Consider the following 26,286-nt stretch of genomic DNA (forward strand, 5'->3'; position numbering starts at 1 on the left):
CTCGCGAGGCCACTTGGGAGGCGCGGCCTAGGCATCTCGCGAGGCCACTTGGGAGGCGCGGCCTAGGCATCTCGCGAGGCCACTTGGGTGGCGTGGCCTAGGCATCTCGCGAGGGCACTTGGGAGGTGCGGCCTAGGCGTCTCGCGAGGCCACTTGGGTGGCGTGGCCTAGGCATGTCGCGAGGCCACTGGGGAGTTGTGGCCTAGGCATCTCGCGAGGCCCTTTGGGTGGCGTGGCCTAGGCATCTCGCGAGGCCACTTGGGAGGCGCGGCCTAGGCGTCTCGCGAGGCCACTTGGGTGGCGTGGCCTAGGCATCTCGCGAGGCCACTTGGGAGGTGTGGCCTAGGCATCTCGCGAGGCCACTTGGGAGGTGTGGCCTAGGCATCTCGCGAGGCCCTTTGGGTGGCGCAGCCTAGGCGTCTCGCAAGGCCACTTGGGTGGCGTGGGCTGGCGAGGCCAAGCGAGGCCATGTCGCCTCGTGCCTAAGCATCCGAGCGGGGCCGTGCGAGGCCATGACATCTTAGCACCCACACCTTGTAAACCGCGTGTTTTCCCTTGATGAGATTTTGAGCATCAACACATGTCACTTATGTCATGCTTACATAGAATTAAACATTCATTTAAGATAAAAAAAAAAAACTAATTTTAACTAAAGTAAAATATAAATATCTTAAAAGGCCTTAATTAAATGCTAATAAATGAAAATTAATATATAATAAAATTGTATCTAATAAATTTTTCAATAAAGGAGATTTGAATTCAAAAGATTTTTTCTTTAAAAATCAAATTTAAATTATGATAAGTAAATTGCATTTATTAATTTTAAAATAGTTGGAAAATTAATTTGCACTTTCCTTCAAAATAAAAAATAAAAAAATACATTTAAATTATACCATAAACTTAAATTGCAACGGTGAAATTCTAATTTGGGTCAAATTGTGGATTGTTTTATTGTTGTTTTTGTGTTTTGTAGACATAAATATATGATTGATTTGACATATAGATGCAAAGATTTATTGCTGTGTTTGCTTGATTTTGGATATATTAACATTGATTTAATATAAATCAATAAAACTGTTTTGTTTTGTTTTACTTTGAAGTAAATTTGATTTTGGTGATTTTTTTGTTGAAGAACATTAACAATGTTAAGAGTTTTATGATGTTAATGGAAATTTTTTGTTGATAAAGATGAATAGAATACTGGATTTTAGGTTGTTAATGTATATTGAATTATGTTTTGAGATTTTAAATTAATTTTTTGTTTTTTAATTAAAATTAATATATGTTAATTAAAAATTTTAAATTGATTTTAAATATTTTTTTAAGTTTAAATTGAGTTTTATTGTTTTCTTTTTGTTTAATGCCACATAAACATTAAATAAATGGCACCATGTGTTAAGTAAATGACATGAATGGCCAAATAAGTATATTTAAGGCCACAAAGACCAACTTGACAGTGGGTACTAATAGCCGTACTAAAATATGTCGAAAAAAAAATTTGGATACTTAAGTTCAACTAATATAAAAACTTACATATTTTTCTACAAATATTTTTATATTTTAGTGTAATTATATATAATTTACATATAAAAGATCATAATTTAAATAATAACCAATCGAATTTCCAAAATAATAGGCGTAATTATTTTTAAAAATATGATATTTGAAATATTTAATAAATTGTAAAAACATAACATTTAAATTATATGAAAAGATTTTTTCCTCCCACCCCTTCCACATTTTCCCTCTAGTAATGTAGTATAGGCCATAGGGCCACTTGCATGGAAAAGTTTTTGTCAGTTTCTAAGAAAGATGACCAGAACAATATATATTTTTTAATTCATTTATGTTTTCTCTTTCGTTTTCTTATTGAGAATTAATGAATATTGCCTGGTTTGTTATTTATCCCCATTTTTATTTCTTTTTTCAAGTCATTGTTATACTGAGTCAAAGTCCGCTTGCTTATTAGTAAAACTCGGGTTGTTTAGATTGTTATTTAGATGGATTAGTCGGATTACATTTTAATAAAGTTAATGATGAACTTACAAAGTGTCGAGTGAAGTGGGAAGTCATTAGCGTGAAAATAAACCATACTACCGAATGTGAGAAGAATCTTGAAACTTGGTATCAACAACAAAAATCAACATGGAAACAAATGTTTGTATAACTTACACCACAAACAACAATCCCCAAATGCTCAATTTCACACAGCTTGTCTAAATTTCCAATTATAGTTCAAAATAGTGTACAATGATCCCACATAAAGTGGCTGCAAATGAAGGGCAACGATCTCCCATATCAGATGCATGAGGATTTGAGTTGACACAATATGACCCCAGCCACCGAATTTTGCACAGTTGAGGGGCTGGCCATCTAAACTATGAGATTCGGAATTTTCAGGAGCTGGAAGTGGTTGATTTTGTGTAGACGGGCTTTCAGAGCTTTCGTTGTCATTGTTTGGTGGATCATCGGGATCTTCTCTCTTGTCATTGTTCTTCTCGCTAGGACTCCCACCATTACCTTCCTTGGGGGTACTTTTGATCAAGTCTGGTCGAGCTTCAACACCAACTCGTCTTAGATGTAGCTGTTACATTGCAGACACCAGTTGAAACTTAAAAAAGTAAAGCAAAATTAACTCTAGCATCAGCAGCCATGGAATTTTCAGGAAAGGCAAACTTAGAATCAATACCTGAAGATGTAGATTGACTTCATCTGGGCGCGAAAGAAATGGAAAATCTCCTCCACTCTTCAAATACGCCCGTCTTGCTCCAGGATATCTTTCACTCAGTTGATCTTTAAGTTGTTGAGGAATTGCACAGTAGTCATTTGTCTTCAGTGGGAGATCATGTAGACACACATACAGGAATTAAAAAATAAACATATAACTGAAAGAAAAAAAAAGAGTACTGGCTTTAACTTTTTTACTACAAGAATGCTATGCCTCATAAGTGAAATACTTGTGCTATTTGTGTTGAGCATTAAAAAGCTGTAGTGAAGGGAAACATAAAGTGCCAGTAGTGCAAAAAAAAAAAAGTATTTACAGAAGTCAATGAATGTCATCAACTGATAGTTCGAGATATAAACAAGAATTCAATGGTAAAATCTTTCAAAATATCTATACACTTGTGCAAAACTTAAGTTATAACTGTGAGGAATGTTATCTTAAATGCATGGATAAATTAAAGCAAAAGCCAGATTAACATACATCCATTATTGTGACAAGTGCGTCCGACAGCAAGAGTGATCCAACAGAAGCAGCATCAACTGTTAGAGTCAACCTAGATGCCAAGTCTTCTCTTGAAAGAGTTTCAACCTGAATGATCAAATATTTGAGAAAATATAACAAGTTACTTGTGTACTCTTTAGAGTACTTAGCTAACTAATACATTTTCAGGATTAACAATGGAATGAAAAATATTGAATAAAAAATAGAAATGTATACGTCCCATCTTAAAAAAATATTAAGTTTCATGCTAAGCTAAAACACTGAATTTAAAAGGCTCTTGGAGCAGATTGCCTTATAAATATTATATAGTACAATACATATACTAAAACCAAACTAGCTAAGGCCTCCTAGATTCTACCTGAGAAACAACAAAGTCCACAGAATCAGCAATGAAAGGCTCATGGGGGCCATCGCGAATTCCTGTTAGGACATATCTTTTCAATAAAAATGAGGGCGTCCAACTAACTCTGCATTGGGCGATGGTTAAATCAGTAAGTAAATCAGATGAGAGAAAAGTCTTAGTGAATTACAGAGAATTATTGATCCAATAATAACTAATTCTGCCATGTATCTTATCAGAGGACAAAGAGTTTATAATTGTGTCTCTCCATATGGAATGAAAGACAGAATATCACAGTAAGCAAGCTAACAAGTATAATTAGGAAATTTCTGTGTTTGACTGTATCTTAGTGTCACAAGAATAAAGAAGTGGATTTAGTTAGAGAAACCAAATACTAATATAGTAATTCTTAGACACTGGAAAAGCCAATTGAAAAGTATATGATTATGAATATCCAGAAAAGTTGAAAGAATGCTAATGTAACCCACACAAGCACTTCAATTAACAACTCAGACATACTCCTCATATAGCTTAATAATTTTGACAATCTCCATTCGACACTCATTACATATGAAATGCCAACATACATTGGAGCCCATGGGATCGCAGCAGAGAAACTGCAAGTATCCAAGAAGGAATTGGATAGTATTAACGATCGAACTCGTCTGGGACGATGCTGAGCAAAAAGTTGAGCCAAGAAGCCACCAAGAGATGTACCATAGAGATGTATCTGTTGGAAATACGAATCATAAAAAAATGTTACTTGGTAAATCCAAGTATGATCACTATGTAAGGTGAGTTTTTTATATTCATTTATACTTTTAAACAAATATGAGTTTATTGCATTCATACGGTAATTAAATATTTTCCGTTTTCATCATCAAGTATCAGCAAAGTGGTCCAGCAAGGAAAGGGATGTTTAACAACTTTAGATACAGTTGAGTCCTAGTCCTGCTTTTTAATCACAGCTACATAATCACAACCAAATTAGATCAACTTTTATTTGAAAAATCCCTGAACCTAGCTAACCATAGACCTAACAATAATATGCTTTCCAACATTGATATTTAACACCATAGAATATAAACAGTTAAGCACTTACATGATGAACATCTATAGCATCCAAAAACTTTTCAAATGCTTGAATCCATTCCAGTTGATTCCAGACCCGTGGAATATCAACTGAGATTATTCGGTATCCCTGTTTAGTAAGGAGCGAAGATACAATATTTTTTTATGTCAATTAACCCATAAAAGAAAACTCTTTTGAGAAAGAAAAAGGTCAAGATGAAAGACCGGAACATTAACTAGCTATGTAGACTCACAAGTTTATAAAAAAGTTCATATGGAATCAAATACACAATTTAAAAGTAAACAAGCTCTGTAAAAAAAACAATTATTGAGGATTGTGCAGAAGAATTAAACCCCGAATATAATTTCTTTGTAAGGAAATTAGATCAAGTGCATTGATATCAACCATAAGATTGTATCGGCACTATTTAAGTAAAAGATATAACAAAGTTACTACGTGATAGAACCACAACCTTCATAGACAACGACATGATCTGTTTGTAGTAGACATCCGCCGTTCCTGCTGTTCCAGGAATGCAAATAAGCGGAGGAACTACTTTAGGACCGAAATCATAATATCGCCACTGCTTTGTTCCAATCTGCAAGAATCAAAGGAAACCCAACAAGCAAGTCTCATCAACAATCATGAATCCCAGGTTGGAAATAGTTCAAAACTAACACCATTTTAATACACATCCAACACAAGGAGGAAGCAGAAAACACACAAATCAATGCTTTGTAAACATTAAACAATCGTTTCATCATTAGCAAGGGAGCTTTATAACTGAAACAATGAAATTTGAAGTAAAAATGTAAACTTACAAGCAAACTCTTAACAGAGACAAAGAAATCCATCTCACAAGTTACAAAAATTAACGACATAAAATGTCGAACAATGTGAACTCAACCACAATTCTATGCAAATAAGCAACTTCGTATTGCAAAAACAAGAAAAAGTATCTCCACAGATAATTTAGCCCCAAAATCACAGCTGACACAATAGTTAAACCTTACAATTAGCAAAAACAAAGCCAAAAAAACTCATTAAACAAATAGAAAAATGGTGAAGCAGCCATCAAGGGACCGAAAAATAAACTACACCATAAAGAAGCCAAATCTAACAAGAAAATGAACAAAAGAGAAAAACCCAACACAAAAATCACATAATAATAAAAAAGGGAGACTGAGAGAGAGATAGAGAAAGAAGTATATAGTATATACCGGGATCTTGTGAAGAGGGACCTGAGACTTGAAGTAGATGTAGTCACCGGGCGCCGAGAAGACGCCTTTCATTGCTAATTACTAAGCTCACAACACCTCCATCGTTGAATTATACAATTCTATTCAATCAATCGATCGATCACCCTGTGATTTTTTTTTTCGGTTTGTAATTTTTCGAATTAGATTGAAAATTAAATAAGTTAAATTAAACTAAATTCGAGGGATCGGGGAGAAGAGGAGAGAGACACCAGGTGGCTGGGCCCATTTATTTGGGCAAATGACGGTGTTACCCTCCATCTGTCCGTCATCGTTAACTTAGGTGCGCACGACTGTTTGGTGCACCGTAACGGCGCACTTTAGCTGTACTCATAGGGCAATTAACACTGCATAAATCAAAATGTAACCTTGATTATAACCATTATTGTATTAATTCGTTATTGTAACAGCCTTGTAACTATTCTGTTGTAATAGTCTTTTGTCTAAAACTAATTCTTGTTAGCCTAATATAAATGGCTGGGTCTTTTCTCTTGTAATGAATCAATATGAGAAATACAAAGAAGAGAGAGCTTTCTTCTGATATGGTATCAGAAGACACTACCTTCTTTGATTGATTGCTATTCGTTTCCTCCTCCGGCATTGATGGCTCGCACCAGATGACATCTTCCTCCTACCGGTCCAGATCTCTCTAATGGTGCCTCTGAAAATCTTGGTCACGCGAGCTCTAACTCTAATCGCTTTGACCCCATCGCACCAGAAGAACCAGAACAAACTCAGCCACCGATTGACAACTCTCCGGTTGCTCCATCTCTGATTGGACCACAACCTTCAATCGCACAACCTCCAATCAATCCTTCCTCGATTGGACAACAACCACCGACTGTTCAAACTCCAATCCCACCCATACTCAGTACCCCTCTGCTTCGTTCAACTCATGAAGACGACCCATATTTTCTAGGGACTGGTGATCATCCCGGTCTTATCCTTGCCTCACCTCCTCTCACAGACAAAAATCCCTCCAATGGCGCCGTGACTTTAAAATTTCTATTGGGGCAAAGAACAAGACTGTTTTTCTCAATGGCTCCCTCCCACAACCTAGTCCATCTGATTCTCACTTCAATGCTTGGCTTCGTTGCAACCAGATGGTTATGTCTTGGATTATACATTCTGTCTCCCCAGAAATTAAGAGTAGCATTATGTTCTTGGATACTGCAGCAGTCATGTGGATGGAGCTCAATAACAGATTCGACCAAGGCAATGGCCCTATAATCTTTGAACTCAATGAAAGTCTCATTAGTCTTCATCAAGGTGATGATTCTGTAAGTGCTTATTTCACTAAACTCAAATCAATGTGGGATGAAATAAATCAATTAAGGCCTAGAACTCCTTGTACTTGTGTTGCCTCTGTTGATAACTTTTATTTTCTGAATCAAGATCAAGTCTTATAGTTTTTAACAGGTCTTAATGAATCCTTTCATGTTGTAAGAGCTCAGATTTTGTTGATTGATCCCTTTCCCCCTTTATCCAAAGTTTTTTCCATGATCATTCAAGAAGAACGCCAAAGAAAACTTGGCTCTTCTATTAACCACAACTTGGTGGCTGCTGTTCCAACTACCAATACCCGCCCCAAGAAAATGCGTCCTACATGTTCTAATTGCCACAAACCAGGACATCTTAAAGAAAAGTGTTATTTCTCTGGGATATGGTGACAAGAGACGCAAGACAAACCTAAAGCCAATATCAACTTGGCTACTGTCACTAACCAAACTGGTAGTACCACTATGACCCCTCCCATAATCGATGCTACTGCAAACAATGCCTTAATATAGAGCCTTATATTTGTTCTCAGCTAACAACTTCAAAAGAGTGATTCCTCCACTCCCCAAACTCAGCCAATGGTTTCCAACATTACTGGTGAATCATTTCTTTTTCCATCTTCACATTGGATAATTGATAGTGGGGCTACCCACCATATTTGTTATGATCTTGCTTGTTTTTCCTCTTTTAATGATACTAATATTGCAAACACTGTCTCTTTACCCACTGGTTTGCATATTAAGATTCACAAAACAGGGACAATACATTTGACTGACAAATTAACTCTTCATGATGTTCTCTATGTACCAGAATTTAGGTTCAATCTATTCTCAGTTAATGCACATCTGAAAATTAATGCTCATTCTTTCTTGTTTACTGCCTCCCATTGTATTATTCATGATCATACTCGGATTTCCAAGATTGGGATGGCTAATCGAGTTGGCAATCTTTATATAATTGCTCAAGACAAGCCTTCCATTTCATCTTTTTTTTTATCAAGAAGGAAGAGCTTCATTGAACAAACAAGCTGTACAAGCACTGTGCAAAAGTACTACAAGACCGAAATTAAAACAGACCAACAGCCCCAAAACTAATTACATTGTAAATGCCTTAAAAAGGACTGCTCTGGGACTGAAAAATTTCTAAAATCAACCAAGTAAATTCTATATTTAACTACACATTTAATCTCATTTACAAGACAGTTAGCTGACAAAGAATAGTCATCAAATAAGTTTTTGTTCCTATTCCTCCAAATGCTGTAAACAGTTGCAGCAGCAGCAAGATTAAGGATTGCTGCCATCAGACCACGCCGAGGTCTTCCAAGCCAAGCACTCCAACTGGTGTAGTCACTCGGCCAAGCAGAGAAGCCAAACCAGTTAAACAGAAACTGAAGTACCTGTTTAGATAAACAGCAAGAGAAGAACAGATGATGGTGACTTTCAGGAAAGCAACCACAAACTGGACACAGATGAACAGGCACCATAATATGCATCTTCAAAAGATTATCCCGAGTGAGAAGCTGCTCATTAATCACTTGCCAAAGCATGAATCTATGCTTAGGTAAAGTGAGCTTACACCAGACCGCCGAACAGTAACTAACAATCTGCTGGTTTAGAGCCGAATTATACAACTTGGATGGCTGAAACTTCCCAAAACTATCTGCTGCCTGAATCTCAGAGAGACCAAACTTCTCCCTTATGCGACACAACTTCCGCCAATACCAGCTACAGTCAGATTTCACAGTATAGCTCCAATAATTGAAACCTTTCAAATATATAGAATTAACCCATTTCACCCATAAAATCTCAGGCTGCTTAGATAACACCCAAATATACTTGGCAAGAATAGCTCTATTCCAAAGAGCACCATCTCGGAAACCAAGACCACCATAAGCTTTTGGAAGGCAAACCTTCTTCCAAGAAGCTAAATGAGGTTTACTTCTCAGACCAGCACTACTCCACAGGAAGCTGCGACACAATTTCTCAATTTCCTTGATCACACTCTGAGGTAAGACAAAGATACTCATCCAATAGTTACGGAGGCCAAATAAAACTGAATGGATAAGCTGCATACGGCCTGCATAGGAGAGGTGTCTACTAGACCAAGAGTTAAGCCTTAATTTGATTTTTTGCAAAATTATATCACAGTCCTCATGACGCCATTTAGTAGGCCTCATAGGAACCCCAAGGTATTTGAGCGAAAAGGATCCTACCATAAGATTCAGCTCCTGATAAATGAAGGTTCTCACAGTAGAAGAAACTCCGCCAAAAAAGATTTGAGACTTGGCTGAATTTATGGTCAAACCAGTGGCTGAACTGAAATCATCAAGAGCACCTTTGAGAGTAAAAACAGCCGAGTGAGTACCCTTACAAAAGAGGATCAAGTCATCAGCAAAACAAAGATTGATAAGCTTTAAACTCTTGCACATAGGGTGAAATCTGAATGAAGGATCGAGAGCAGCAAGTTGAAGTCTCCGAGTCAAATATTCCATGATAAGAACAAATAATAGAGGTGACATTGGATCTCCCTGACGCAGCCCCTTCTTACCCTTGAATTTCCCTTGCACCCGACCATTCATGAGTAACGAATAAGAAGTATTTCTCAAACACATCATAATCCAACCTATAAACTTCATAGGAAAACAAAGAGCATTTAAGAGGTCCTCAAGGAATTGCCAATCTACCGTGTCATAAGCCTTGCTCAAATCAATCTTTATGGCACATCTTGGAGAAGTAACAGCCCGACCATAATTTTTAATAAGATCTTGAAAGATCATGATATTATGAGCTATTGAGCGACCCCTAATAAACGCCCCCTGGTTTGACTGAACAATCGCAGGGAGGACCAACGCCAAACGAGAGCAAATGAGCTTAGCTATACATTTATATAATGTAGTGCAGCAAGCAATTGGCCTATAATCAATAGCTCAAGAAGGATTGGCCACCTTAGGGATTAAGGACAGCGAAGTTTCATGCATGTCTGATGGAAAACTCCCTGTTTCAAAGCAGTTACTGATAGCAAAACAGACCTCCTTACCAACAATCTGCCAGGCAGCCTTGCAAAATCCTGAGCCATAACCATCCGGACCTGGCGATTTGTTAGAAGGAATACTAAAAAGAGCCATCCGAATTTCCTTGGGAGAAAAGGGTTTTAACAGCGAAGTTTGATGCTCTATTGAAAGCTTAGGACCCAAGTTTATACAGTCCATATTAATGCTGCCTGTAGCTGAACTCCGACTCCCCAAATAACCTCTGAAATGCCCAACAAAATGAGAGACAACCTCAGGAAAATTATCCACCAGCTGACCTTAATCATTAACAAAAGAAGCTATACCATTATCAGCTCTCCTTTGCTTCAGAAAAGCAAAGAAAAAAGCAGTATTCAAGTCTCCCTTCTGTAACCAGTCAACTTTACTCCTTTGGGACAAAAAACTATAGAACATTTTTTCCTGACAAGATAAGCTTCAGCAGCTTCCTTAACATTTTGCTGGTAACCAAACTCAGACGGGAAAGCTTGGGCTTTTAACTGAGCAACCTGGTAATTTTCTTTAGCCAAATCATATCTCAAACCAATATCTCCAAAAGTATTATGATTAAACTTCTTTAAAGCATGTTTCAGCCTCAGGGATTTTAAGAACAGAGCCCGTAAACCAGTAGCTTTAACAGGTAAACTCCAGCTGAGCCGCACGATGTCCAGGAACTGAGGATGATCAGCCCAAAAATTATAAAACCTGAACAACTTTGTACCCAAACTCACCTTAGACTGAAAATTGATAATACAAGAGCAGTGATCGGAAACAACTTCCCACTTAAAGACAGCAGTAGCATGAGGAAAATGATCAAACCAAGTCTCATTTATGAAAACATGATCAATTTTGGAATAAATGTGAGCTGAACCACTTTGATTATTAGTCCAGGTGAAAAACGAACCTAAAATTTTTAAAGGAACCAAATGAGCCACCTCAAGCCAACGAACTGAATCCACCAATTCAACACCAGAAATAGGATTACCTCCAGCTCTATCCATACCAGAAAAAGGAGCATTAAAATCCCCTAAAATAATCCAAGCTTCATGCACAAGAGAAAGTCTAAGTAACCCTTCCCATAAACTCCTTCTACCTTCTATAGCATTGAAGCCATAGACAAAAGTGACATAGAACCTGTGCTGCTGACCAACCATCGAAACCAAGCAGAGAACAAATTGAGGAGAATCCTCAATAATTGTAAGCTTGACAAAAACCTTCCTCCACACAATCAAAATTCTACCCTCTGTAACCAAACTAGTATAAAAATCCCAGTTAGGCAATTTTTTCTCCATAAAATCCAAAATTTTAAGACCCTTCATCTTAGTCTCTACAAAACCTCCAACACCAACTTTGAACCTGCTACAAATATCCACAACTACTTTATGCTTATTAGAACTACTCAGACCCCTTAAATTCCAACTGAGAATGTTACTATTATCCATTAGTAGAAATAGGTAAGGGAATACCATCTTTATGACCATACACCTACTCTTGAAGAACCTGAAACTGATTAAGTTTGTCTTGTACTTGATCTAAATTCTTTGTAAACGGAACAGACTGTTGCCCAGATTTCGGATGAAAGGCTACTCGTTTAGGAGTAAGCCACTTAGTGCTTTGCTGCTGATCTTTATCAATAACTAGGATTGCTTGATAGGTATTCTGGCTACCCTCTGATGTAGTGACTTGTGCGCTTTCCTATTCAGAAATAATATTCGGATCCCCTACCTTTTCCACAGAAACCAAATCTACATTCTCCAAACCAGTAGATTTTCCCCCCTCATTATTCGTCCTAGCCTTCACCTCCTCTTTAGATGTAGTTTCTTTTTTGACCCATTTTGTTTTCAGCTCTTTTCGACATTCCATCTCAGCATGACCAAAACCATTGCACGCTTTACATTTAATGGGAAGCCACTCATATTCCACTTCCTGCTCCATTATCTGACCAAATTCATTCACATATTGGATAGATCTAGGGGGATTATCTGTTACTTCCATCTCCACAAGTACTCTAGCAAACTGAATTCTTAAGCACTCCCTAGTGAATTTATCGACCATTATCGGTTTACCAAGTGTGCTCACAAGAGCACTAAGACATTTACTTCCATTTCATCTTGTTCTAATGTTTTTTCCAATAATTCTGTATGTACTAATGGAAACCTATGGCATGATCGCCTAGGCCATCCTTCCATGTTAATCACTAATAACATCAATAAAAGTTTGAGTTTTTCTACTGATACATCTCATGATAGGCATTGTTCAATCTGTCATTTTGCTAAACAAAAGAGACTGCCATTTATTTGCAATAACAATATATCTGATACTCCCTTTGCTTTAATCCACATTGAAATTTGGGGCCCATTTCAAATCACTACTACTGAAGGGTATAGATATTTTCTCATCATTGTTGATGATCATACTAGATTTACATGGCTTTATATGTTAAAATTAAATTATGATGTTCAAACAATAATTCCAGCTTTTTTTTCACTGATTTCCACTCAGTTTTCCTCTACAATTAAAGCCATTCGTTCTGATAATGCTAAGGAATTCAATTTGACATCTTTTTATGCTACTAAGGGAATTCAACATTACCATTCATGTGTTGATAGACCTCAACAAAAGTAGTAGAAAGAAAGCACCAACATATTTTGAATGTAGCTCGTCCCTTGCTTTTCAATTAAATCTTCCACTATCATATTGGAATTATACTGTCATTACAACTGCATATCTCATTAATAGGACACCATCTTTTCTTTTAAAATTCAAAACACCCTTTGAATTACTCCATAATAAAGCTCCTAACTATACACATCTTCGAAGTTTTGGTTGTCTTGCATATATGTCTACCCTTGACAGCAAAAGACATAAATTCACCCCTCGATCTCGAGCTTGCATCTTCATTGGGTATCCTACAGGTATGAAAGCTTACACTCTTCTTGATATTGAAACAAAACAAGTTCACCATTCAAGAGATGTTATTTTCTATCATAATATTTTTCCTCTTTATAAGTCTCACAATAATGTTCATATCAACAATTTTTTTCATAACTCCTTGCTGCCAAAATTAGAATCTATTTTATTCAGGCCCCCTCTCATTCTGCTCCATCTGAACTGGCCAACAATAACTCTTCCCAGCAGAATGATACCTCACAAGCCTTACCTATACACACAAAATATGGCCGTCTTACTACTCGACTAAGTCATTTAAATGACTATATATGTACAAATAGTATTTCTACCTCATCTACTGCTCATCCATTACATTAATATCTCTCTTATGACAGATTTTCTCCTTCTTTTCGTGCAGCCATTCTTACTGCTCATAGCACTACAGAACCTTCTAGTTATGCCAAAGTTTCTATCATACCTGAATGGCAACAAGCTATGATGGACGAACTTGCTGCACTTGAACTTAATAATACTTGGAAAATAGTTTCTCTCCCTCATGGAAAACATACCATTGGAAGAAAATGGGTTTATAAAATAAAACATCAACCCAATGGAGCCATAGAAAGATTAAAGCTAGACTCGTTGCAAAAGGATACATGCAACAACAAGGTATTGATTACATTGACACTTTTGCTCCTATTGCAAAATTCAATACTCTAAAACTTCTTCTAGCTCTTGCTGCCACTTTTAATTGGTCTTTACACCAAATGGATATTAATAATGCTTTTTTACATGGTGATTTAGAAGAAGAAATTTATATGAAAATTCCCCAAGGATATAAACCTAAGGTGGACCTTCCTTCTAATCCGGTATGTAAATTAAACAAAAGCCTATATGGCCTAAAACAAGCCTCTCAACAGTGGTATGCTAAACTCAGCTCCACTTTAATTGAAGATGGCTTCAAATAATCACATTCAGATCACTCTCTTTTCATTAAAAATATGTCAGGTGTCTTTATAGCAATTTTGGTCTATGTTGATGACATAGTCATCGCCACTGTTGACGGTGAGAACTCGTCAACTAAGTTAAGTTAGAAAAATAGCAACGTCGAGATTATTAAAAGAAAAGCTTTAGAAATCTAAGTAGGAACTCCAAGAATAATTGCAGAATAAAAATGGTGAACTCAGCTTGTATTGATTATGGTGCAATGCTACAATAATTTTTCCAACCCCCTTCCAAGTGGAAGTGGAGTTTCTTTTATAGTGGGCTCTAATGGCCCCTGATACAATGTGGTCCAGGGGACCAGGTGGTACACAAGTACACTGCCAGGAGAGTGGTCTCAGAGTTAGTGGTGTTGGTTCCAGTACATGGCTAGGGGCACGGGGCGCTGGGGGCTCGCGAGGCCATCTGCCGAGGGCCAGGGGCGCGAGACTCTGAGGTCCCGTAAGCCTGCCTTCCGAGGGACAGGGGCGCGAGGCTTTTGGTGGGTATATAAAGTCGTGCACGCTGGTGAGCGGAGCCAATGGCGGTGATGCACGCCCGGACATGACCTTTTCGGGCTCTCGTCTAGGCCAGACAAGGTGGGGCGCACCGAGAGGAGGCGCGAGGCAAGGGCCTCGCGAGACGCTCCTGCGTGAGATGTGGCCTCGCTGGGGACGCCTAGAGTAGGCAATTGCGAGACGACGATGGCCCGAGGGTCATCACGGCTCGATCGTGCATTTAGACGTTCATGGGCCTAAGCATGTATTTTGGGTCTTTTTCAAACATGAAATTTTGAGCATCCACACTTGCCCCCCAGTCTAGGAGAGGACCTTTAGGTGCTTTGGTAGACTCTTCTCTTTAATTCTTATAAATAGGCCCCCATGCCAAGCCTATTACTTACACTTTATCTCCTTAGCTTAGTGGTATTTAGACCTTTGCTCCTTTCAAGAGGTAAGGGGTTCAATCCCCCACAACCTCACTTTTTATTATAGTTTCCTCCCTTTTTTTTTTTTTTATATATATTTGGGATAATTTTTGGTATGTCTATACCCCTTAATATATTTGGAGGCTAACACATCTTTTCTGTTTATTTTTGCAGACGCATACTTTCGACCATTTAGCTCTTTTTGACCGTGACGGTACGTCCAAATCGCCTCAGACCTCCCTGAATCTGACTGGAATGGTCTTGGGAGTTTCGCCCTGTCGGACCTTGGGGAGACTTTAACGCGCACTACTGCTTGGGTGAGTTCATGCATCTTGTGTCGACCTTATTATATATAGATACATATACACATTTTTTTTTGTTAATTATCATTGTTGTTGTTAACTTTCTTGTGCAGGCCTACACTGTGGCTCAACGGGTTGCCGACTCAGCTCACAATCTTTCTGCGTGAGTACCGAGAGGGACCACCTTACGGCCTGGGTCCAGGAGCTCGAGAGAGAGCTTGGTGAAACCAAGTCTAAGCTAAAAAAGGCTCGGGCAAAACTTTTTGTCTCGTCAAAAAGGAAGCAGAAGGCGGTTGCCAAAGCCATGATGCTGCAGAACAAAGTTACCAGCCTAGAGGGCGAACTCTAGGGGGCCAAGGCTATTGTGGCTGCGTCGCAGGAGAGAGTCGCTTCTTTAGAGGCTGAACTCGAGGTTGCTAGGGCCGATGTAGCCGCGTTGCAGGAGAGAGTCACTTCCTTAGAGGCGGATAAGACAGCTATTGAGTACAGGTCCATAGAGCGCACCCTTTACGACGTGTGGAGGCAGGGTCCCAACTTTGATTTTTCTTCTTTTGGCGAGCATGTCGTTGCTCGAACGGCTGGGTGGAGCGCCCGTGGCAGGAGGCCCTGAAGTTATTATTTCATAACTTTTGTCAGCTAGCCCGCTGTGGGTGTATGCTCATTTTGAGCCTTTGTAATATTATTATTATTACTTTTTTCTTGTAAATCTTGCCATGTTACCAAGACTCCTTTTTTAATATATACATGTGTGATTATTTATCTCTTATTCCTCTGTGTTTGAGGTCTTTTTGAGCCTGGATGATGGGGTTTGGTAAGTTCCCCTCTTTTATTTATCAGGCTAGAGGTCCTTTGGAGCCCATGTGAAAGGGTTCAATGGGTCCTTTTTTGGTGCCCCTTGACTATTTCTATAAGGATATTTTGACCCCTTGGGTTCTAGCTATCCTTTTATATATTTTTGCGCGCGCTTATTATTTTTTGCGAGAAGTGTCCTTCTCGTCATTATTCATAGTACTATTTTTGCAAGGGTCTCTTTTAGGACCCTTTTTGGCTAGACAGCTTGGTGGCCGCTCTAGGCTTATTGGCGTGTGCTCTCTCTAAGGTCTTTCCTCTTGTGGGAGCATCTGCCTTTATTTGGAAGTGTGTTGTTGTTGTTTTTTTTTTTTTTTTGTAAGACCTTTTGGCCTCCTTGATGTTCATAAGGGTAGCTAATCCTTGTGAACCCAAGAGATGCCTTGCAAGGTCCTCTCCCTATTTATAAGGGTTCATCACACACTCTTCTTTTAAGGAATTTTGTTTAAGGCTCTGATGCAAGGGGTCCTTTTTAGGATCCTCCTGTTAGAGGGTCCTTTTTAGGATCCTGGTGCAAGGGGTCCTTTTTAGGATCCTCCTATTAGAGGGTCCTTTTTAGGATCCTCCTTTTTAGGAGTCATTTTTAGGATCCTCTTGTTAGAGGGTCTTTTTTAGGATCCTCCTTTTTAGGAGTCCTTTTTAGGTTCCTCCTGTTAGAGGGTCCTTTCTTGCTTGCTGTATGTTTTTGCCTCCTGTCCTACCCCCCAAGTGTTTGGTGAAATTTATTTCGGCAGGCACTTTGGCTGATGCTCGCATAGAGAAGAAAAATAACACGTGAAGTTGCGAACAGTTTCATTCATAGTATGTTGTTTACAATGACATATAAAAAAGGGTTACATCTAATTGGGAGGTTACCTAGGTAGCCTCTTTGATTCTTACTCACTAAACTATCATAACAAGGAACAAACTAAACATAGGTCCTCTTTGCACCGGGTGCCGAAGCCTCACTGGTAGCATTTCTCGAGGTGTTCCGTAACTCATGGGTCCAACTCGTGTGGGTCGCGCCTTCATACACAACCATTTCCATCGGCACCGATGGTTTTGTGGCTGTGCAGAGGGACATGTTATAGCATTCCCTCGCTTCCTTCTGTTCCCCTTTCATGCATGCTACTCCCCCAGGGGTTGGGAATTTCATAGCTAGGTGATACACAGAAGTTATCGCCTTCAATTCTCTCAGAGAGGGTCTCCCTAATACCGCATTGAAGGCTGAGGCGCAATCCACCACGACAAAGTTTGCCATTATGGTGGTTTGCCTGGGTTGTTCCCCCATGGTGAGCGCTAATTCAATTGCACCTAGGGGCTGTATTGAGTCCCCTGTGAACCCGTAAAGGGAGGAATTGCAGGGTTTCAGGTGTCGGACGCTCAGTCCCATCTTCTCCAAAGTGGGGTGATGCAGGATGTCTATAGAGCTTCCATTATCCACTAGGACCCGATGTACTCTCATGTTCGCAAGCTGGACAGTTAGCACCCGGGGGTCATTATGAGGGAAATGTACCCCATGTGCGTCTTCTTCAGTGAAAGTTATTGAGTCATTCTCGCCCTTGAAACTCTTCGGGGGGCGTTGCTCCAAACTTAAGACGCACAGTGGTGGACTTCGTCTAGCCTCCTTGGCATATTTGTCTCGTACCTTCCTTGAATCGCCTCCGAATCCTGGACCTCCAAAGATGGTCCTGACCTCTCCCTGTACTTCTGGGGCCATCTCTTACGCCCGGGGACGCTCTTTCTTCTGGCCTCTGGTTCTCCTTACGCACATATCTGCCCAAATGTCCCCTGCGGATGAGCTCCTCGATTTCCACCTTCAAATGGTTGCATTCCACGGTGGTGTGGCCGATATCCTTGTGATACTGGCAATACTTGCTGGGGTCTCTTTTAGACCGGTCTTTTTTCATTGGCGAGGGCCTTTTGAAAGGGACCTGGTTTTCATTCGTAACGAAAATATGCTCTCTCGCATGGGTGAGGTCAGTGTAAAAGGTGTAGGGGCCCTGTAGGCGCTCATCAGAGTGTTGATGCTTCCGGGGTCGATCATCTCTCGTTCCCTCATAAACCCCCTTCTTCTTTGCACCGCTTCGGTTTTCTTGGACTGAAGGTTTCGGGGGCGACGGGCCTTTTCCGGCTTTAAGGTTCTCGTGACCATCCTCCACACGAATGTAATTTTGTGCCCGTTCGTAGAAATCATCCAAGTTTGTGACCTCCCTCTTGAACATGTTATCCCATAACTTGCTTCCTGGGCGTACTCCAGCTGTGATGGCCATTTTAAGCTCTCAGTGGGTTAGGCTCCCTACTTTAGCTGCCTCCATATTGAACCTATGAATATAACTCTTCAGGCTCTCGTTTTCTCCTTGCTTCACATTTGCGAGGCTGGTGCCTGGCATCGTGTAGTCTCACACGACGTGGTGCTGCTGGAGAAATTCATCAGAAAGCTGTTGCCAAGATCTTATGGACCCCGGTCTAAGTCTTTTGAACCATTTGTACGCAGGTCCTTTCAATGTGACAGCGAAGCAATGACATCTCACCCCGCTGCCAATTCCCCTCAACTTCACCAGGTCGTTAAATGTATCTAGATGGTATTTTGGATCTGTGCTTCCTTCGTAGGGGGTCATATGGGGCTCCTTAAAGTTGGTTGGGAGCTGGATGGCTTGGATCTCCTTGATGAAGGGTGACTCATGATCGAACTCTTCCTCAAAGGCTTGACCTCCGAAGGCGGTGACGATTTTGCTTCGCAGGCTCCTCATTTCTGTGTCCAGGTCTTGTCTTCTCTTGCTTAGGGAGTCCCTCAAAGCGGACGGGTTCGGATCCCCCTTTTCCTTGCCTTCTCGTGGCGCCATAGGGGGTGTGGTCCTTTTACCCGCCCTCTTTTTGTTGAGCTCTTCCCGTAGATCTGAGGGTGCTCTCTTTGAGGTGACCTCTTCATCGTTACGAGGGGCAGCATTGGTCTTCGGCCCTGGCCCCTGGGGCTGCTTCGGTGGTCCGGGGCGTTCATGCTGCTTCGTCCGGGGGGTGTTACTAGTGGAGAGTCGGGTCTGTCCTGTTAGGAACAAGTTTCCTAATACGCAGCGGAATGGTGGTGTGGTTGGCCCAGTGTACAACAAAAATTTTGTAACATATTTAAACTACCTTTAAATATGCGGATCCATTAATATACATACATTAATCATAAGCAAGATAATAATAGAAATCATACCTCTTGAAGCCTATCAAGTGTCCTTGCTATCTTTTTCGTATTTAGAACGATCTTCCTATCCAAGCCGCTCCCACGTACTCACACCAAGATCTTCCAAAGCGTTCTCTACACCTCAAGAAATGTGTGGGCACTTAGAGAATGAAGGATAGTTTATTTGTAATTCTACTTGATGTACTCAACACATGAGATCAAGAGAATAAGCCTGAGAATTGGTTCTTTATTTTCAGGGAGAGAAAACTATCGTTCTATTTTTCACAGAGCGAATGTCTGAGTTATCTCACGCACTTCACTTATCTGAATAATTTTCTGATTAGTCATACTTAAAAGAAAATATTCAAAATTAAAAAAATAAATCTGTAACCATTTTACAATTTACTTTTTAATTAATTAATTAATTATTCTATTAATGAAAAAATCCAAAAAACCAATTTTTGAATTATCCATTAATTAATTAATTAAATAAAATTGAAAATCTCATCCCTGAAGAAAAATGCCCTACACACCACACACAGTCCATGGACTGTGTGTGAACGTGTAGCTTCCTAATTTCTAGGGATATTGGTTTTTCAAGTTTTATTTAATTATTTATTCAAATTACTTTGTCAGATAAGATCTAACAACCTGATAACTAATTCAAATTTGAATTCAAATTAATTATCTTTTTAATTAATTATTTGAATAAATATTAATCTTTTAAATTCAAATCCAATTTGAACTTATCAGATCATTATCTCCCACTCAAATAAAGATATTTAATTAATTCTACCAATTAATTAAATCCAAAATTTTTGAAAATAAATATTTAATTTATTATAATTTTGAAAATTATAATTAAGTAATTATTTAATTAAATTTCGAAAATTAATTTAATTATTTAATATAATCTCGAAAATTATACAATAATTAAATATTAATTAATTTTGTTAACTACAACTAATTTGTAATTAATTAATTAATCACTATTATCATATAATTGCATATTTGGCCTGAAGAACAAGTTTCTTCTTAAATATGTCTTTAAACTATTTTTCCTTCATATCAACTCTTACCTTGAACAGTGTTGATAGAGCCGCTATGGGGACCTATGGACCTATAATTCCAAGCTCCAATAAATTTGTGATTATTAATTAAACTCTTTAATTAAATAATCTTAATTTATTAATCTCATGATTATTCCACTATAAATATGAGACTGCACTCTTGTAATTATAGACATTTCATTTACTGAGTACTTTATATTCATAAAGCGTCCATTGATATGATCATTGCATATAACTTGACCATCTAATAATGGTTCATAATTAATCTGGAATAAAATTCCCGTTTTACCCTTTTAATTATCTCTTGTTTCCTTAAGTACCATTGACTCTACTAGTGAAGGTTAATTTATAACTAAATTATGAATTTGAGCTCAATAACCTTTCAGTCCCAAAAGTCAACCCTTAAGAGAACCATCATTCAATCTCTTGCGAGAATGTATAGATTCCATATCTGTATACTATGTCCCCAGCCATCTATATTAATGAGTTCCCAAAACAAAAGTTTTTAGCCTGATCATTCTGACAGACCCTAACAAGTGAATCAAAGAACTCATATAACATAAACAGGAGTTCATAGTAACTTCAGGATTAAGATCTATTTGTATATGATCATTAGTTGATATATTTAATTAATACTTCGAAACGGTATTTAACTAAGTATTAATAAACATATCTGGTCCAGTTCTATATATTCTCTAATATATAAAGTACCTCCACTAAAGTGTCCTACCACACTAGTGATCCGGATCTAGATCACATGTATTCATAATACTAGTGGACCGTACTTGCAGTAATTAATCTAAAGATTCCATAACTTTATTTTACTGCGAACTATTCAAGTTCATTTATCTCAAACACAATCCTCCCGTACCAATACGTGTTTGAGATCACATATATGAACTTAGGAATTTTCCTGATATTTACATAATATTATCATACAATAATACAGTCCATAAAATATATGCATAACAAATTCAATTTATTTATTTATTTCAAAAAACAATGTCTACTACATATGCTTTCAGGGCACATTTCCAACATTCTCCCACTTGCCCTAAAGCAAATGATGCATCTCTCTCATTCCCATGTTTCTTACATGCTCCTTAAAAGATTTTATAGATAAAGTCTTTGTGAAAGGATCTGCAAGATTATGCTTTGAAGCTATCTTCATAACTGCAACATCTCCTCGATGAACTATCTCTCTTAGCAAGTGATACTTCCTCTCGATGTGCTTTCCCCTCTTATGACTCCGTGGTTCCTTTGAGTTAGCTACTGCCCCACTATTGTCACAGTATAGGACTAGTGGCTTATCCACATCTGGTACAACTTCCAGATCGGAATAGAACTTTTTGAGCTACACAGCCTCCTTAGCTGCTTCACAAGCCGCTATATACTCGGCTTCCATGGTGGAGTCTGCAATGCTGGTTTGTTTAATACTTCGCCAGACTACCGCTCCTCCTCCAAGAGTAAACACTGATCCAGAAGTCGATTTCTGACTATCTCTGTCTGATTGAAAATCAGAATCAGTGTAACCAATGGGGTTCAAGTCTCCACCTGAATAAACAAGCATATAATCTCTAGTATTTCTAAGATACTTGAGAATATTCTTTACTGCAGTCCAATGACTCAATCCTCGATTGGATTAATAACGGCTAACTATCCCTACTGCATAACAAATGTCAGGTCTTGTACACAACATGGCGTACATTAGACTGCCTACTGCTGAGGTATAGGGATATTGTCTCATGTCTTCCTCTTCCTGAGGTGTTTTGGGACACTACTCTTTGGAAAGGAATACTCCAGAACGGGTTGGCATATCACCCTTTTTGGAGTTTTGCATATTAAAGCGTTCTAGCATCTTATCAATATAAGTTGCTTGAGACAATGCCAAAGTTTTGTTCTGTCTATCTCTAAGAATCTTAATGCCCAAAACATACTTGGCTTCTCCCAAATCTTCATTTGGAATTGTTCAGCTAACCAGTTCTTTACTTTTGATAATGATGTTACGTCATTTCCAATCAGGAATATATCATCAACATAAAGAACGAGGAATACTACTACACCATCTTTGATTTGTTTATAGACACAAGGTTTGTCAACGTTTTGTTCAAAACCAAACATTTTAATTGTGTCATCAAATCTAAGATTCCAAGATCTAGAAGCTTGTTTGAGTCCATAAATGGATCTAAGAAGCTTGCAAACCTTTTGCTCTTGACCTATTAACTCGAACCCTTCTAGTTGAGACATGTAAATGGTTTTGTCAAGGTAGCCATTCATAAAAGCTGTTTTGACATCCATTTGCCAAATCTCATAATCCATGCACGCAGCTATGGACAAGAGTATACGAACGGATTTTAGCATGGCTACAGGAGAAAAAGTTTCTTCATAGTTAACCCCTTCTTTCTGTGTGTAACCTTTGGCTACAGGCCTTGCTTTGAAGTCTCTACTTTCCCATCCGCTCCTCTTTTCTTCTTGAATATCCACTTGCAACCAATGGGTTTGATATTCTCAGGGGGATCTTCAAGAACCCAGACATAATTGGAATACATCGATTCCATTTCTTGGTTCATGGCATCTTGCCATTTGTCCTTGTCAGAATTATCCATCGCATCTCTAAATGTCAATGGATCGTCTTTGTTTGTGTCAGACACAAGCATTTGAACTTCGTGTTCATAGCGTGTGGGTTGCTTGCTAACCCTCCCACTACGACGAGGTTCACTACTATTCTGACTAGAACTAGCAGTTTCCTCTTGCCGTTTTTCATTGGTTGTTACTGGTGATTTTTCAACTTCATTTGAGACCATCTCCTCTAGAACAACCTTACTGCGAGGTTTGTGGTTATTCACATAATCATGTTCAAGAAAAGTTGCATTTGTCGATACAAATGTTTTATTTTCTTTTGGACTATAGAAAATTCCACCTCTGGTCTCTTTGGAATAACCCACAAACATGCACACTTCAGAGCGTGATTCCAACTTCCCGGTCTTTCCTTTAAGCACGTGTGCAGGACACCCCCAAATTCAAAAATGGTGTAAACTAGGTTTACAACCATTCCATAATTCTATGGGTGTCTTTTGGATAGACTTAGATGGAACAACATTTAATATGTATAGAGCACATTGTATTGCATAGCTCCAGAATGACAGTGGTAATGATGAGAAACTCATCATTGATCTAACCATATCTAATAACATTCTGTTCCGTCTTTCTGAAATACCATTTTGCTGTGGCGTTCCAGGTGCTGTGAGTTGGGATTGAATGCCATGCTCACATAGATGGTCCTTGAATTCAAAATCCAAGTACTCTCCTCCTTGATCAGATCGAAGAGCTTTTAGTGACTTACCTAATTGCTTTTCAGCTTCTGCTTGAAATTCTTTGAACTTTCCAAAAGTTTCAGATTTTCTTTGCATTAAATATAGGTAACCATATCTTGAATAATCGTCAATAAAGGTGACGAAGTATTCATAACCTCATCTTGCTTGTACATTAAGTGGACCGCAAACATCCGTATGTACTAGCTGAAGTGGTTCTGTGGCTCTTGAACCTTTTGCAGAGAAAGGTCTCTTGGTCATTTTGCCTTCTAGACAGGATTCACAAACAGGGAGAGATCCAATAGATAATCTCTCTTAAAGGACCATCCTTTACAAGCCTATTTATTCTATCTAGACCAATATGGCCCAATCTCAAGTGCCACAGATATGTATCACTATCAGAATCAGTCTTTTGTCGTTTAATAGATCTTGGATTGGCCGTTGTAAATAATTCTGAATTATTTACAGATTTTTCTTTAGCTTGCAGTTTATAAAGCCCATCGATAGATTTTGCAGAACATATCTTAAAACCATATCTTGAAATAACAATCGAATTATTATTAAAATATATTTTAAAATTTTGTTCATGCAACATAGAAACAGAAATTAAGTTTCTAGAAAATCCAGGAATATAATAAACATTTTCTAAAACAAGAAATTTATTATTCTCAAATTCCAAACGGGCTATTCCAACTGCTGCTGCAGAGACAATCTGACCACTGCCTACCCTCATAGTCACCTCTCCATCAGCAAGCTTCCTCGTTGAACTAAGAATCGGAAGAGAAAAGCAGACATGGTTAGTGGCGCCTGAATCTACTATCCAGGATGAGGAATTATCTTCCACTAAACAAGCTTCTAACACAAGTAAATCAAATTTACTTGTATTTTTCTCTTTGAGGTCAGTGAGATATTTTGAATAGTTTCTCATCTAGTGACCATTTTCTCCACAATGAAAGCAAGTCCCTTTTGGGGTCTTCCTTTTGGAGGTTTTAATGTTCTTGTTCTCTTTGCTTTTGGATGACTTTTTAGGTTTCTCACATATTAATGCAATGTTCAAGTTTGATTTCCATTTCATGTAGTTTTCTCCAGTCAACTTTTCATTAGCCAGTAAAGAAGATACAGGATTTGAGCTAGACATTATTGCTGAAAATAAATAAATAAATAAAATGAATTTATGCATATAATAAATATCAGTTATTTTCGAAATAGTAAACGTGATGCATGAATGCAACAAAAAACACATAAAAATTAATTACTAATTCCACAATTAATTAATTTGAACATTAATGGACCAGCCTTAGGGTAGGTCAGACTAATTCCAAATTAATTTTGAGACCAGCTCTCAAATTTATAAGTTAAAACTTAAATCAATATTTCTCTTTTGACTTATAAACAACCGCTTGTTTGGTCAAGAATACACTAGTCCACTCGAAAGCCTAATGTACCTTGTGAGTGTAACCCATTATTTTAGATCAATGACTTAACTCAAGAGTGTGCCTTAGGGTCAGTCAAACTTGAAATACATCATTAAATCCTATTCTTGAAAAAGAAGTTTGCCTTGAGAATAACACAGTCGAAAGCCTTCCTTAGGGGGACACAAGCAATGGTACCGCGAGGCCCTCTCCATGTTACCTCGGTGCTAACTAATAATGGAGACCATGGGACTTATTGTCATAACTCCCTCTCCCACTCACTATTTTAGAACATGTGTTTTCTCAAAACATCTTATGCTTTTTAATTGGTTGTAAAAATAAAGTGATCTATTTTTACCAAATGATATTCTAATAATTACTAATCAAATTAAGTAAAATTAAAAAATATAGAACTATGCTCTAATTAGTTCAATTTTATTTTGCTATAATTACTAAGAATATCATTTATAATTTAATAAAACAATTTTATTAAATACTAGAAATTAAACAACTTTTAAAATATATTTCCGCTCTTGAACTAGTTAAAAACTAGATTTATTATTATATGGACCAACATATAATCACATAGGACAATCCTAAGGCATGTTTCTAATCATATGAGATGCATGCACAATTTTAAATACTGTGTGGGTTATATGTATGGCATGTCAAAAAATGCATGATAAAGTATTAAACAATTTAATCACATTCAAACATTTAAATAAATAAATACTAGCTAAATAAATAAATGCGGGCCGGGTGTCTTGGGTATTTCTAGAAAAATTACAACACTTGCAAAAATATACACAAAAATGTAAGAAACTAAATAAGACCTAAATAGATCTCTATCTATTACTTAGGGCCTTCACAAGTAGTCTTGACCCATTAAGCTACTTATCCATTTAATTTTGAATTAAAATAACTTTTAATTATCTTAAACAAATTTTAAGAATAATTAACTTGAGTTTGATGCCCGATAAGTTATTAGGCCCAGATTTGAATTTTGGGCTCATACAATTAATTCAAAATAAAACAATTTTTAATTATGGGTTAACTTAATTAAGCCCATAATTTAAATGGACAATTATTGGATGCAAGCCCTAGGGTTTAGAAACCCTAGGGGCGGCTACATATGGTGGCTCGGCATGGGGTGCACAGGCTGCTGGGGTGCGGCAGCATCAGGTGCGCAGGCTGGGTGA

At 38.1% G+C, this 26,286-nt stretch overlaps 2 protein-coding genes across 3 annotated transcripts; both read right to left on the reverse strand.

The window, feature by feature from the left end:
• Nucleotides 1-2,103: 2,103 nt before the first annotated feature.
• LOC133831043 (uncharacterized) lies at nt 2,104-6,090 on the reverse strand. 2 transcript variants are annotated; one of them, XM_062261204.1, is made up of 8 exons: nt 5,859-6,090; nt 5,111-5,236; nt 4,669-4,767; nt 4,154-4,296; nt 3,585-3,693; nt 3,206-3,313; nt 2,690-2,830; nt 2,104-2,584 (listed from the first exon to the last, which is right to left on the reverse strand). In XM_062261204.1, the coding sequence occupies exons 1-8, from the start codon at nt 5,928-5,930 to the stop codon at nt 2,204-2,206; spliced, it is 1,179 nt and encodes a 392-aa protein (XP_062117188.1). In that variant the 5' UTR covers nt 5,931-6,090; the 3' UTR covers nt 2,104-2,203. The 2 variants fall into 2 exon arrangements, with proteins under 2 accessions (XP_062117188.1, XP_062117189.1); XM_062261205.1 differs by lacking the exon at nt 4,669-4,767.
• A 4,008-nt stretch (nt 6,091-10,098) lies between these two features.
• LOC133832740 (uncharacterized) lies at nt 10,099-11,639 on the reverse strand. Its single transcript, XM_062263048.1, has 2 exons — nt 10,574-11,639; nt 10,099-10,478 (listed from the first exon to the last, which is right to left on the reverse strand). The coding sequence occupies exons 1-2, from the start codon at nt 11,637-11,639 to the stop codon at nt 10,099-10,101; spliced, it is 1,446 nt and encodes a 481-aa protein (XP_062119032.1).
• Between the last annotated feature and the right edge of the window lie 14,647 nt (nt 11,640-26,286).

This window comes from Humulus lupulus, chromosome 4, assembly GCF_963169125.1.
Source record: "Humulus lupulus chromosome 4, drHumLupu1.1, whole genome shotgun sequence".
Classification (NCBI taxonomy): Eukaryota; Viridiplantae; Streptophyta; class Magnoliopsida; order Rosales; family Cannabaceae; genus Humulus; species Humulus lupulus.

Coding starts and splice junctions, on each gene's coding strand:
- LOC133831043 (XM_062261204.1), bottom strand. CDS start 5,930: ATGAAAGGCGTCTTCTCGGCGCCCGGTGACTACATCTACTTCAAGTCT. Junction 3,694..4,153: donor GCGATCCCATGGGCTCCAAT/GTATGTTGGCAT, acceptor CGCCCAATGCAG/AGTTAGTTGGACGCCCTCAT. Junction 3,314..3,584: donor TGGACTTTGTTGTTTCTCAG/GTAGAATCTAGG, acceptor TTGATCATTCAG/GTTGAAACTCTTTCAAGAGA.
- LOC133832740 (XM_062263048.1), bottom strand. CDS start 11,639: ATGGATAATAGTAACATTCTCAGTTGGAATTTAAGGGGTCTGAGTAGT. Junction 10,479..10,573: donor CAAAGGAGTAAAGTTGACTG/GTTACAGAAGGG, acceptor TTAATGATTAAG/GTCAGCTGGTGGATAATTTT.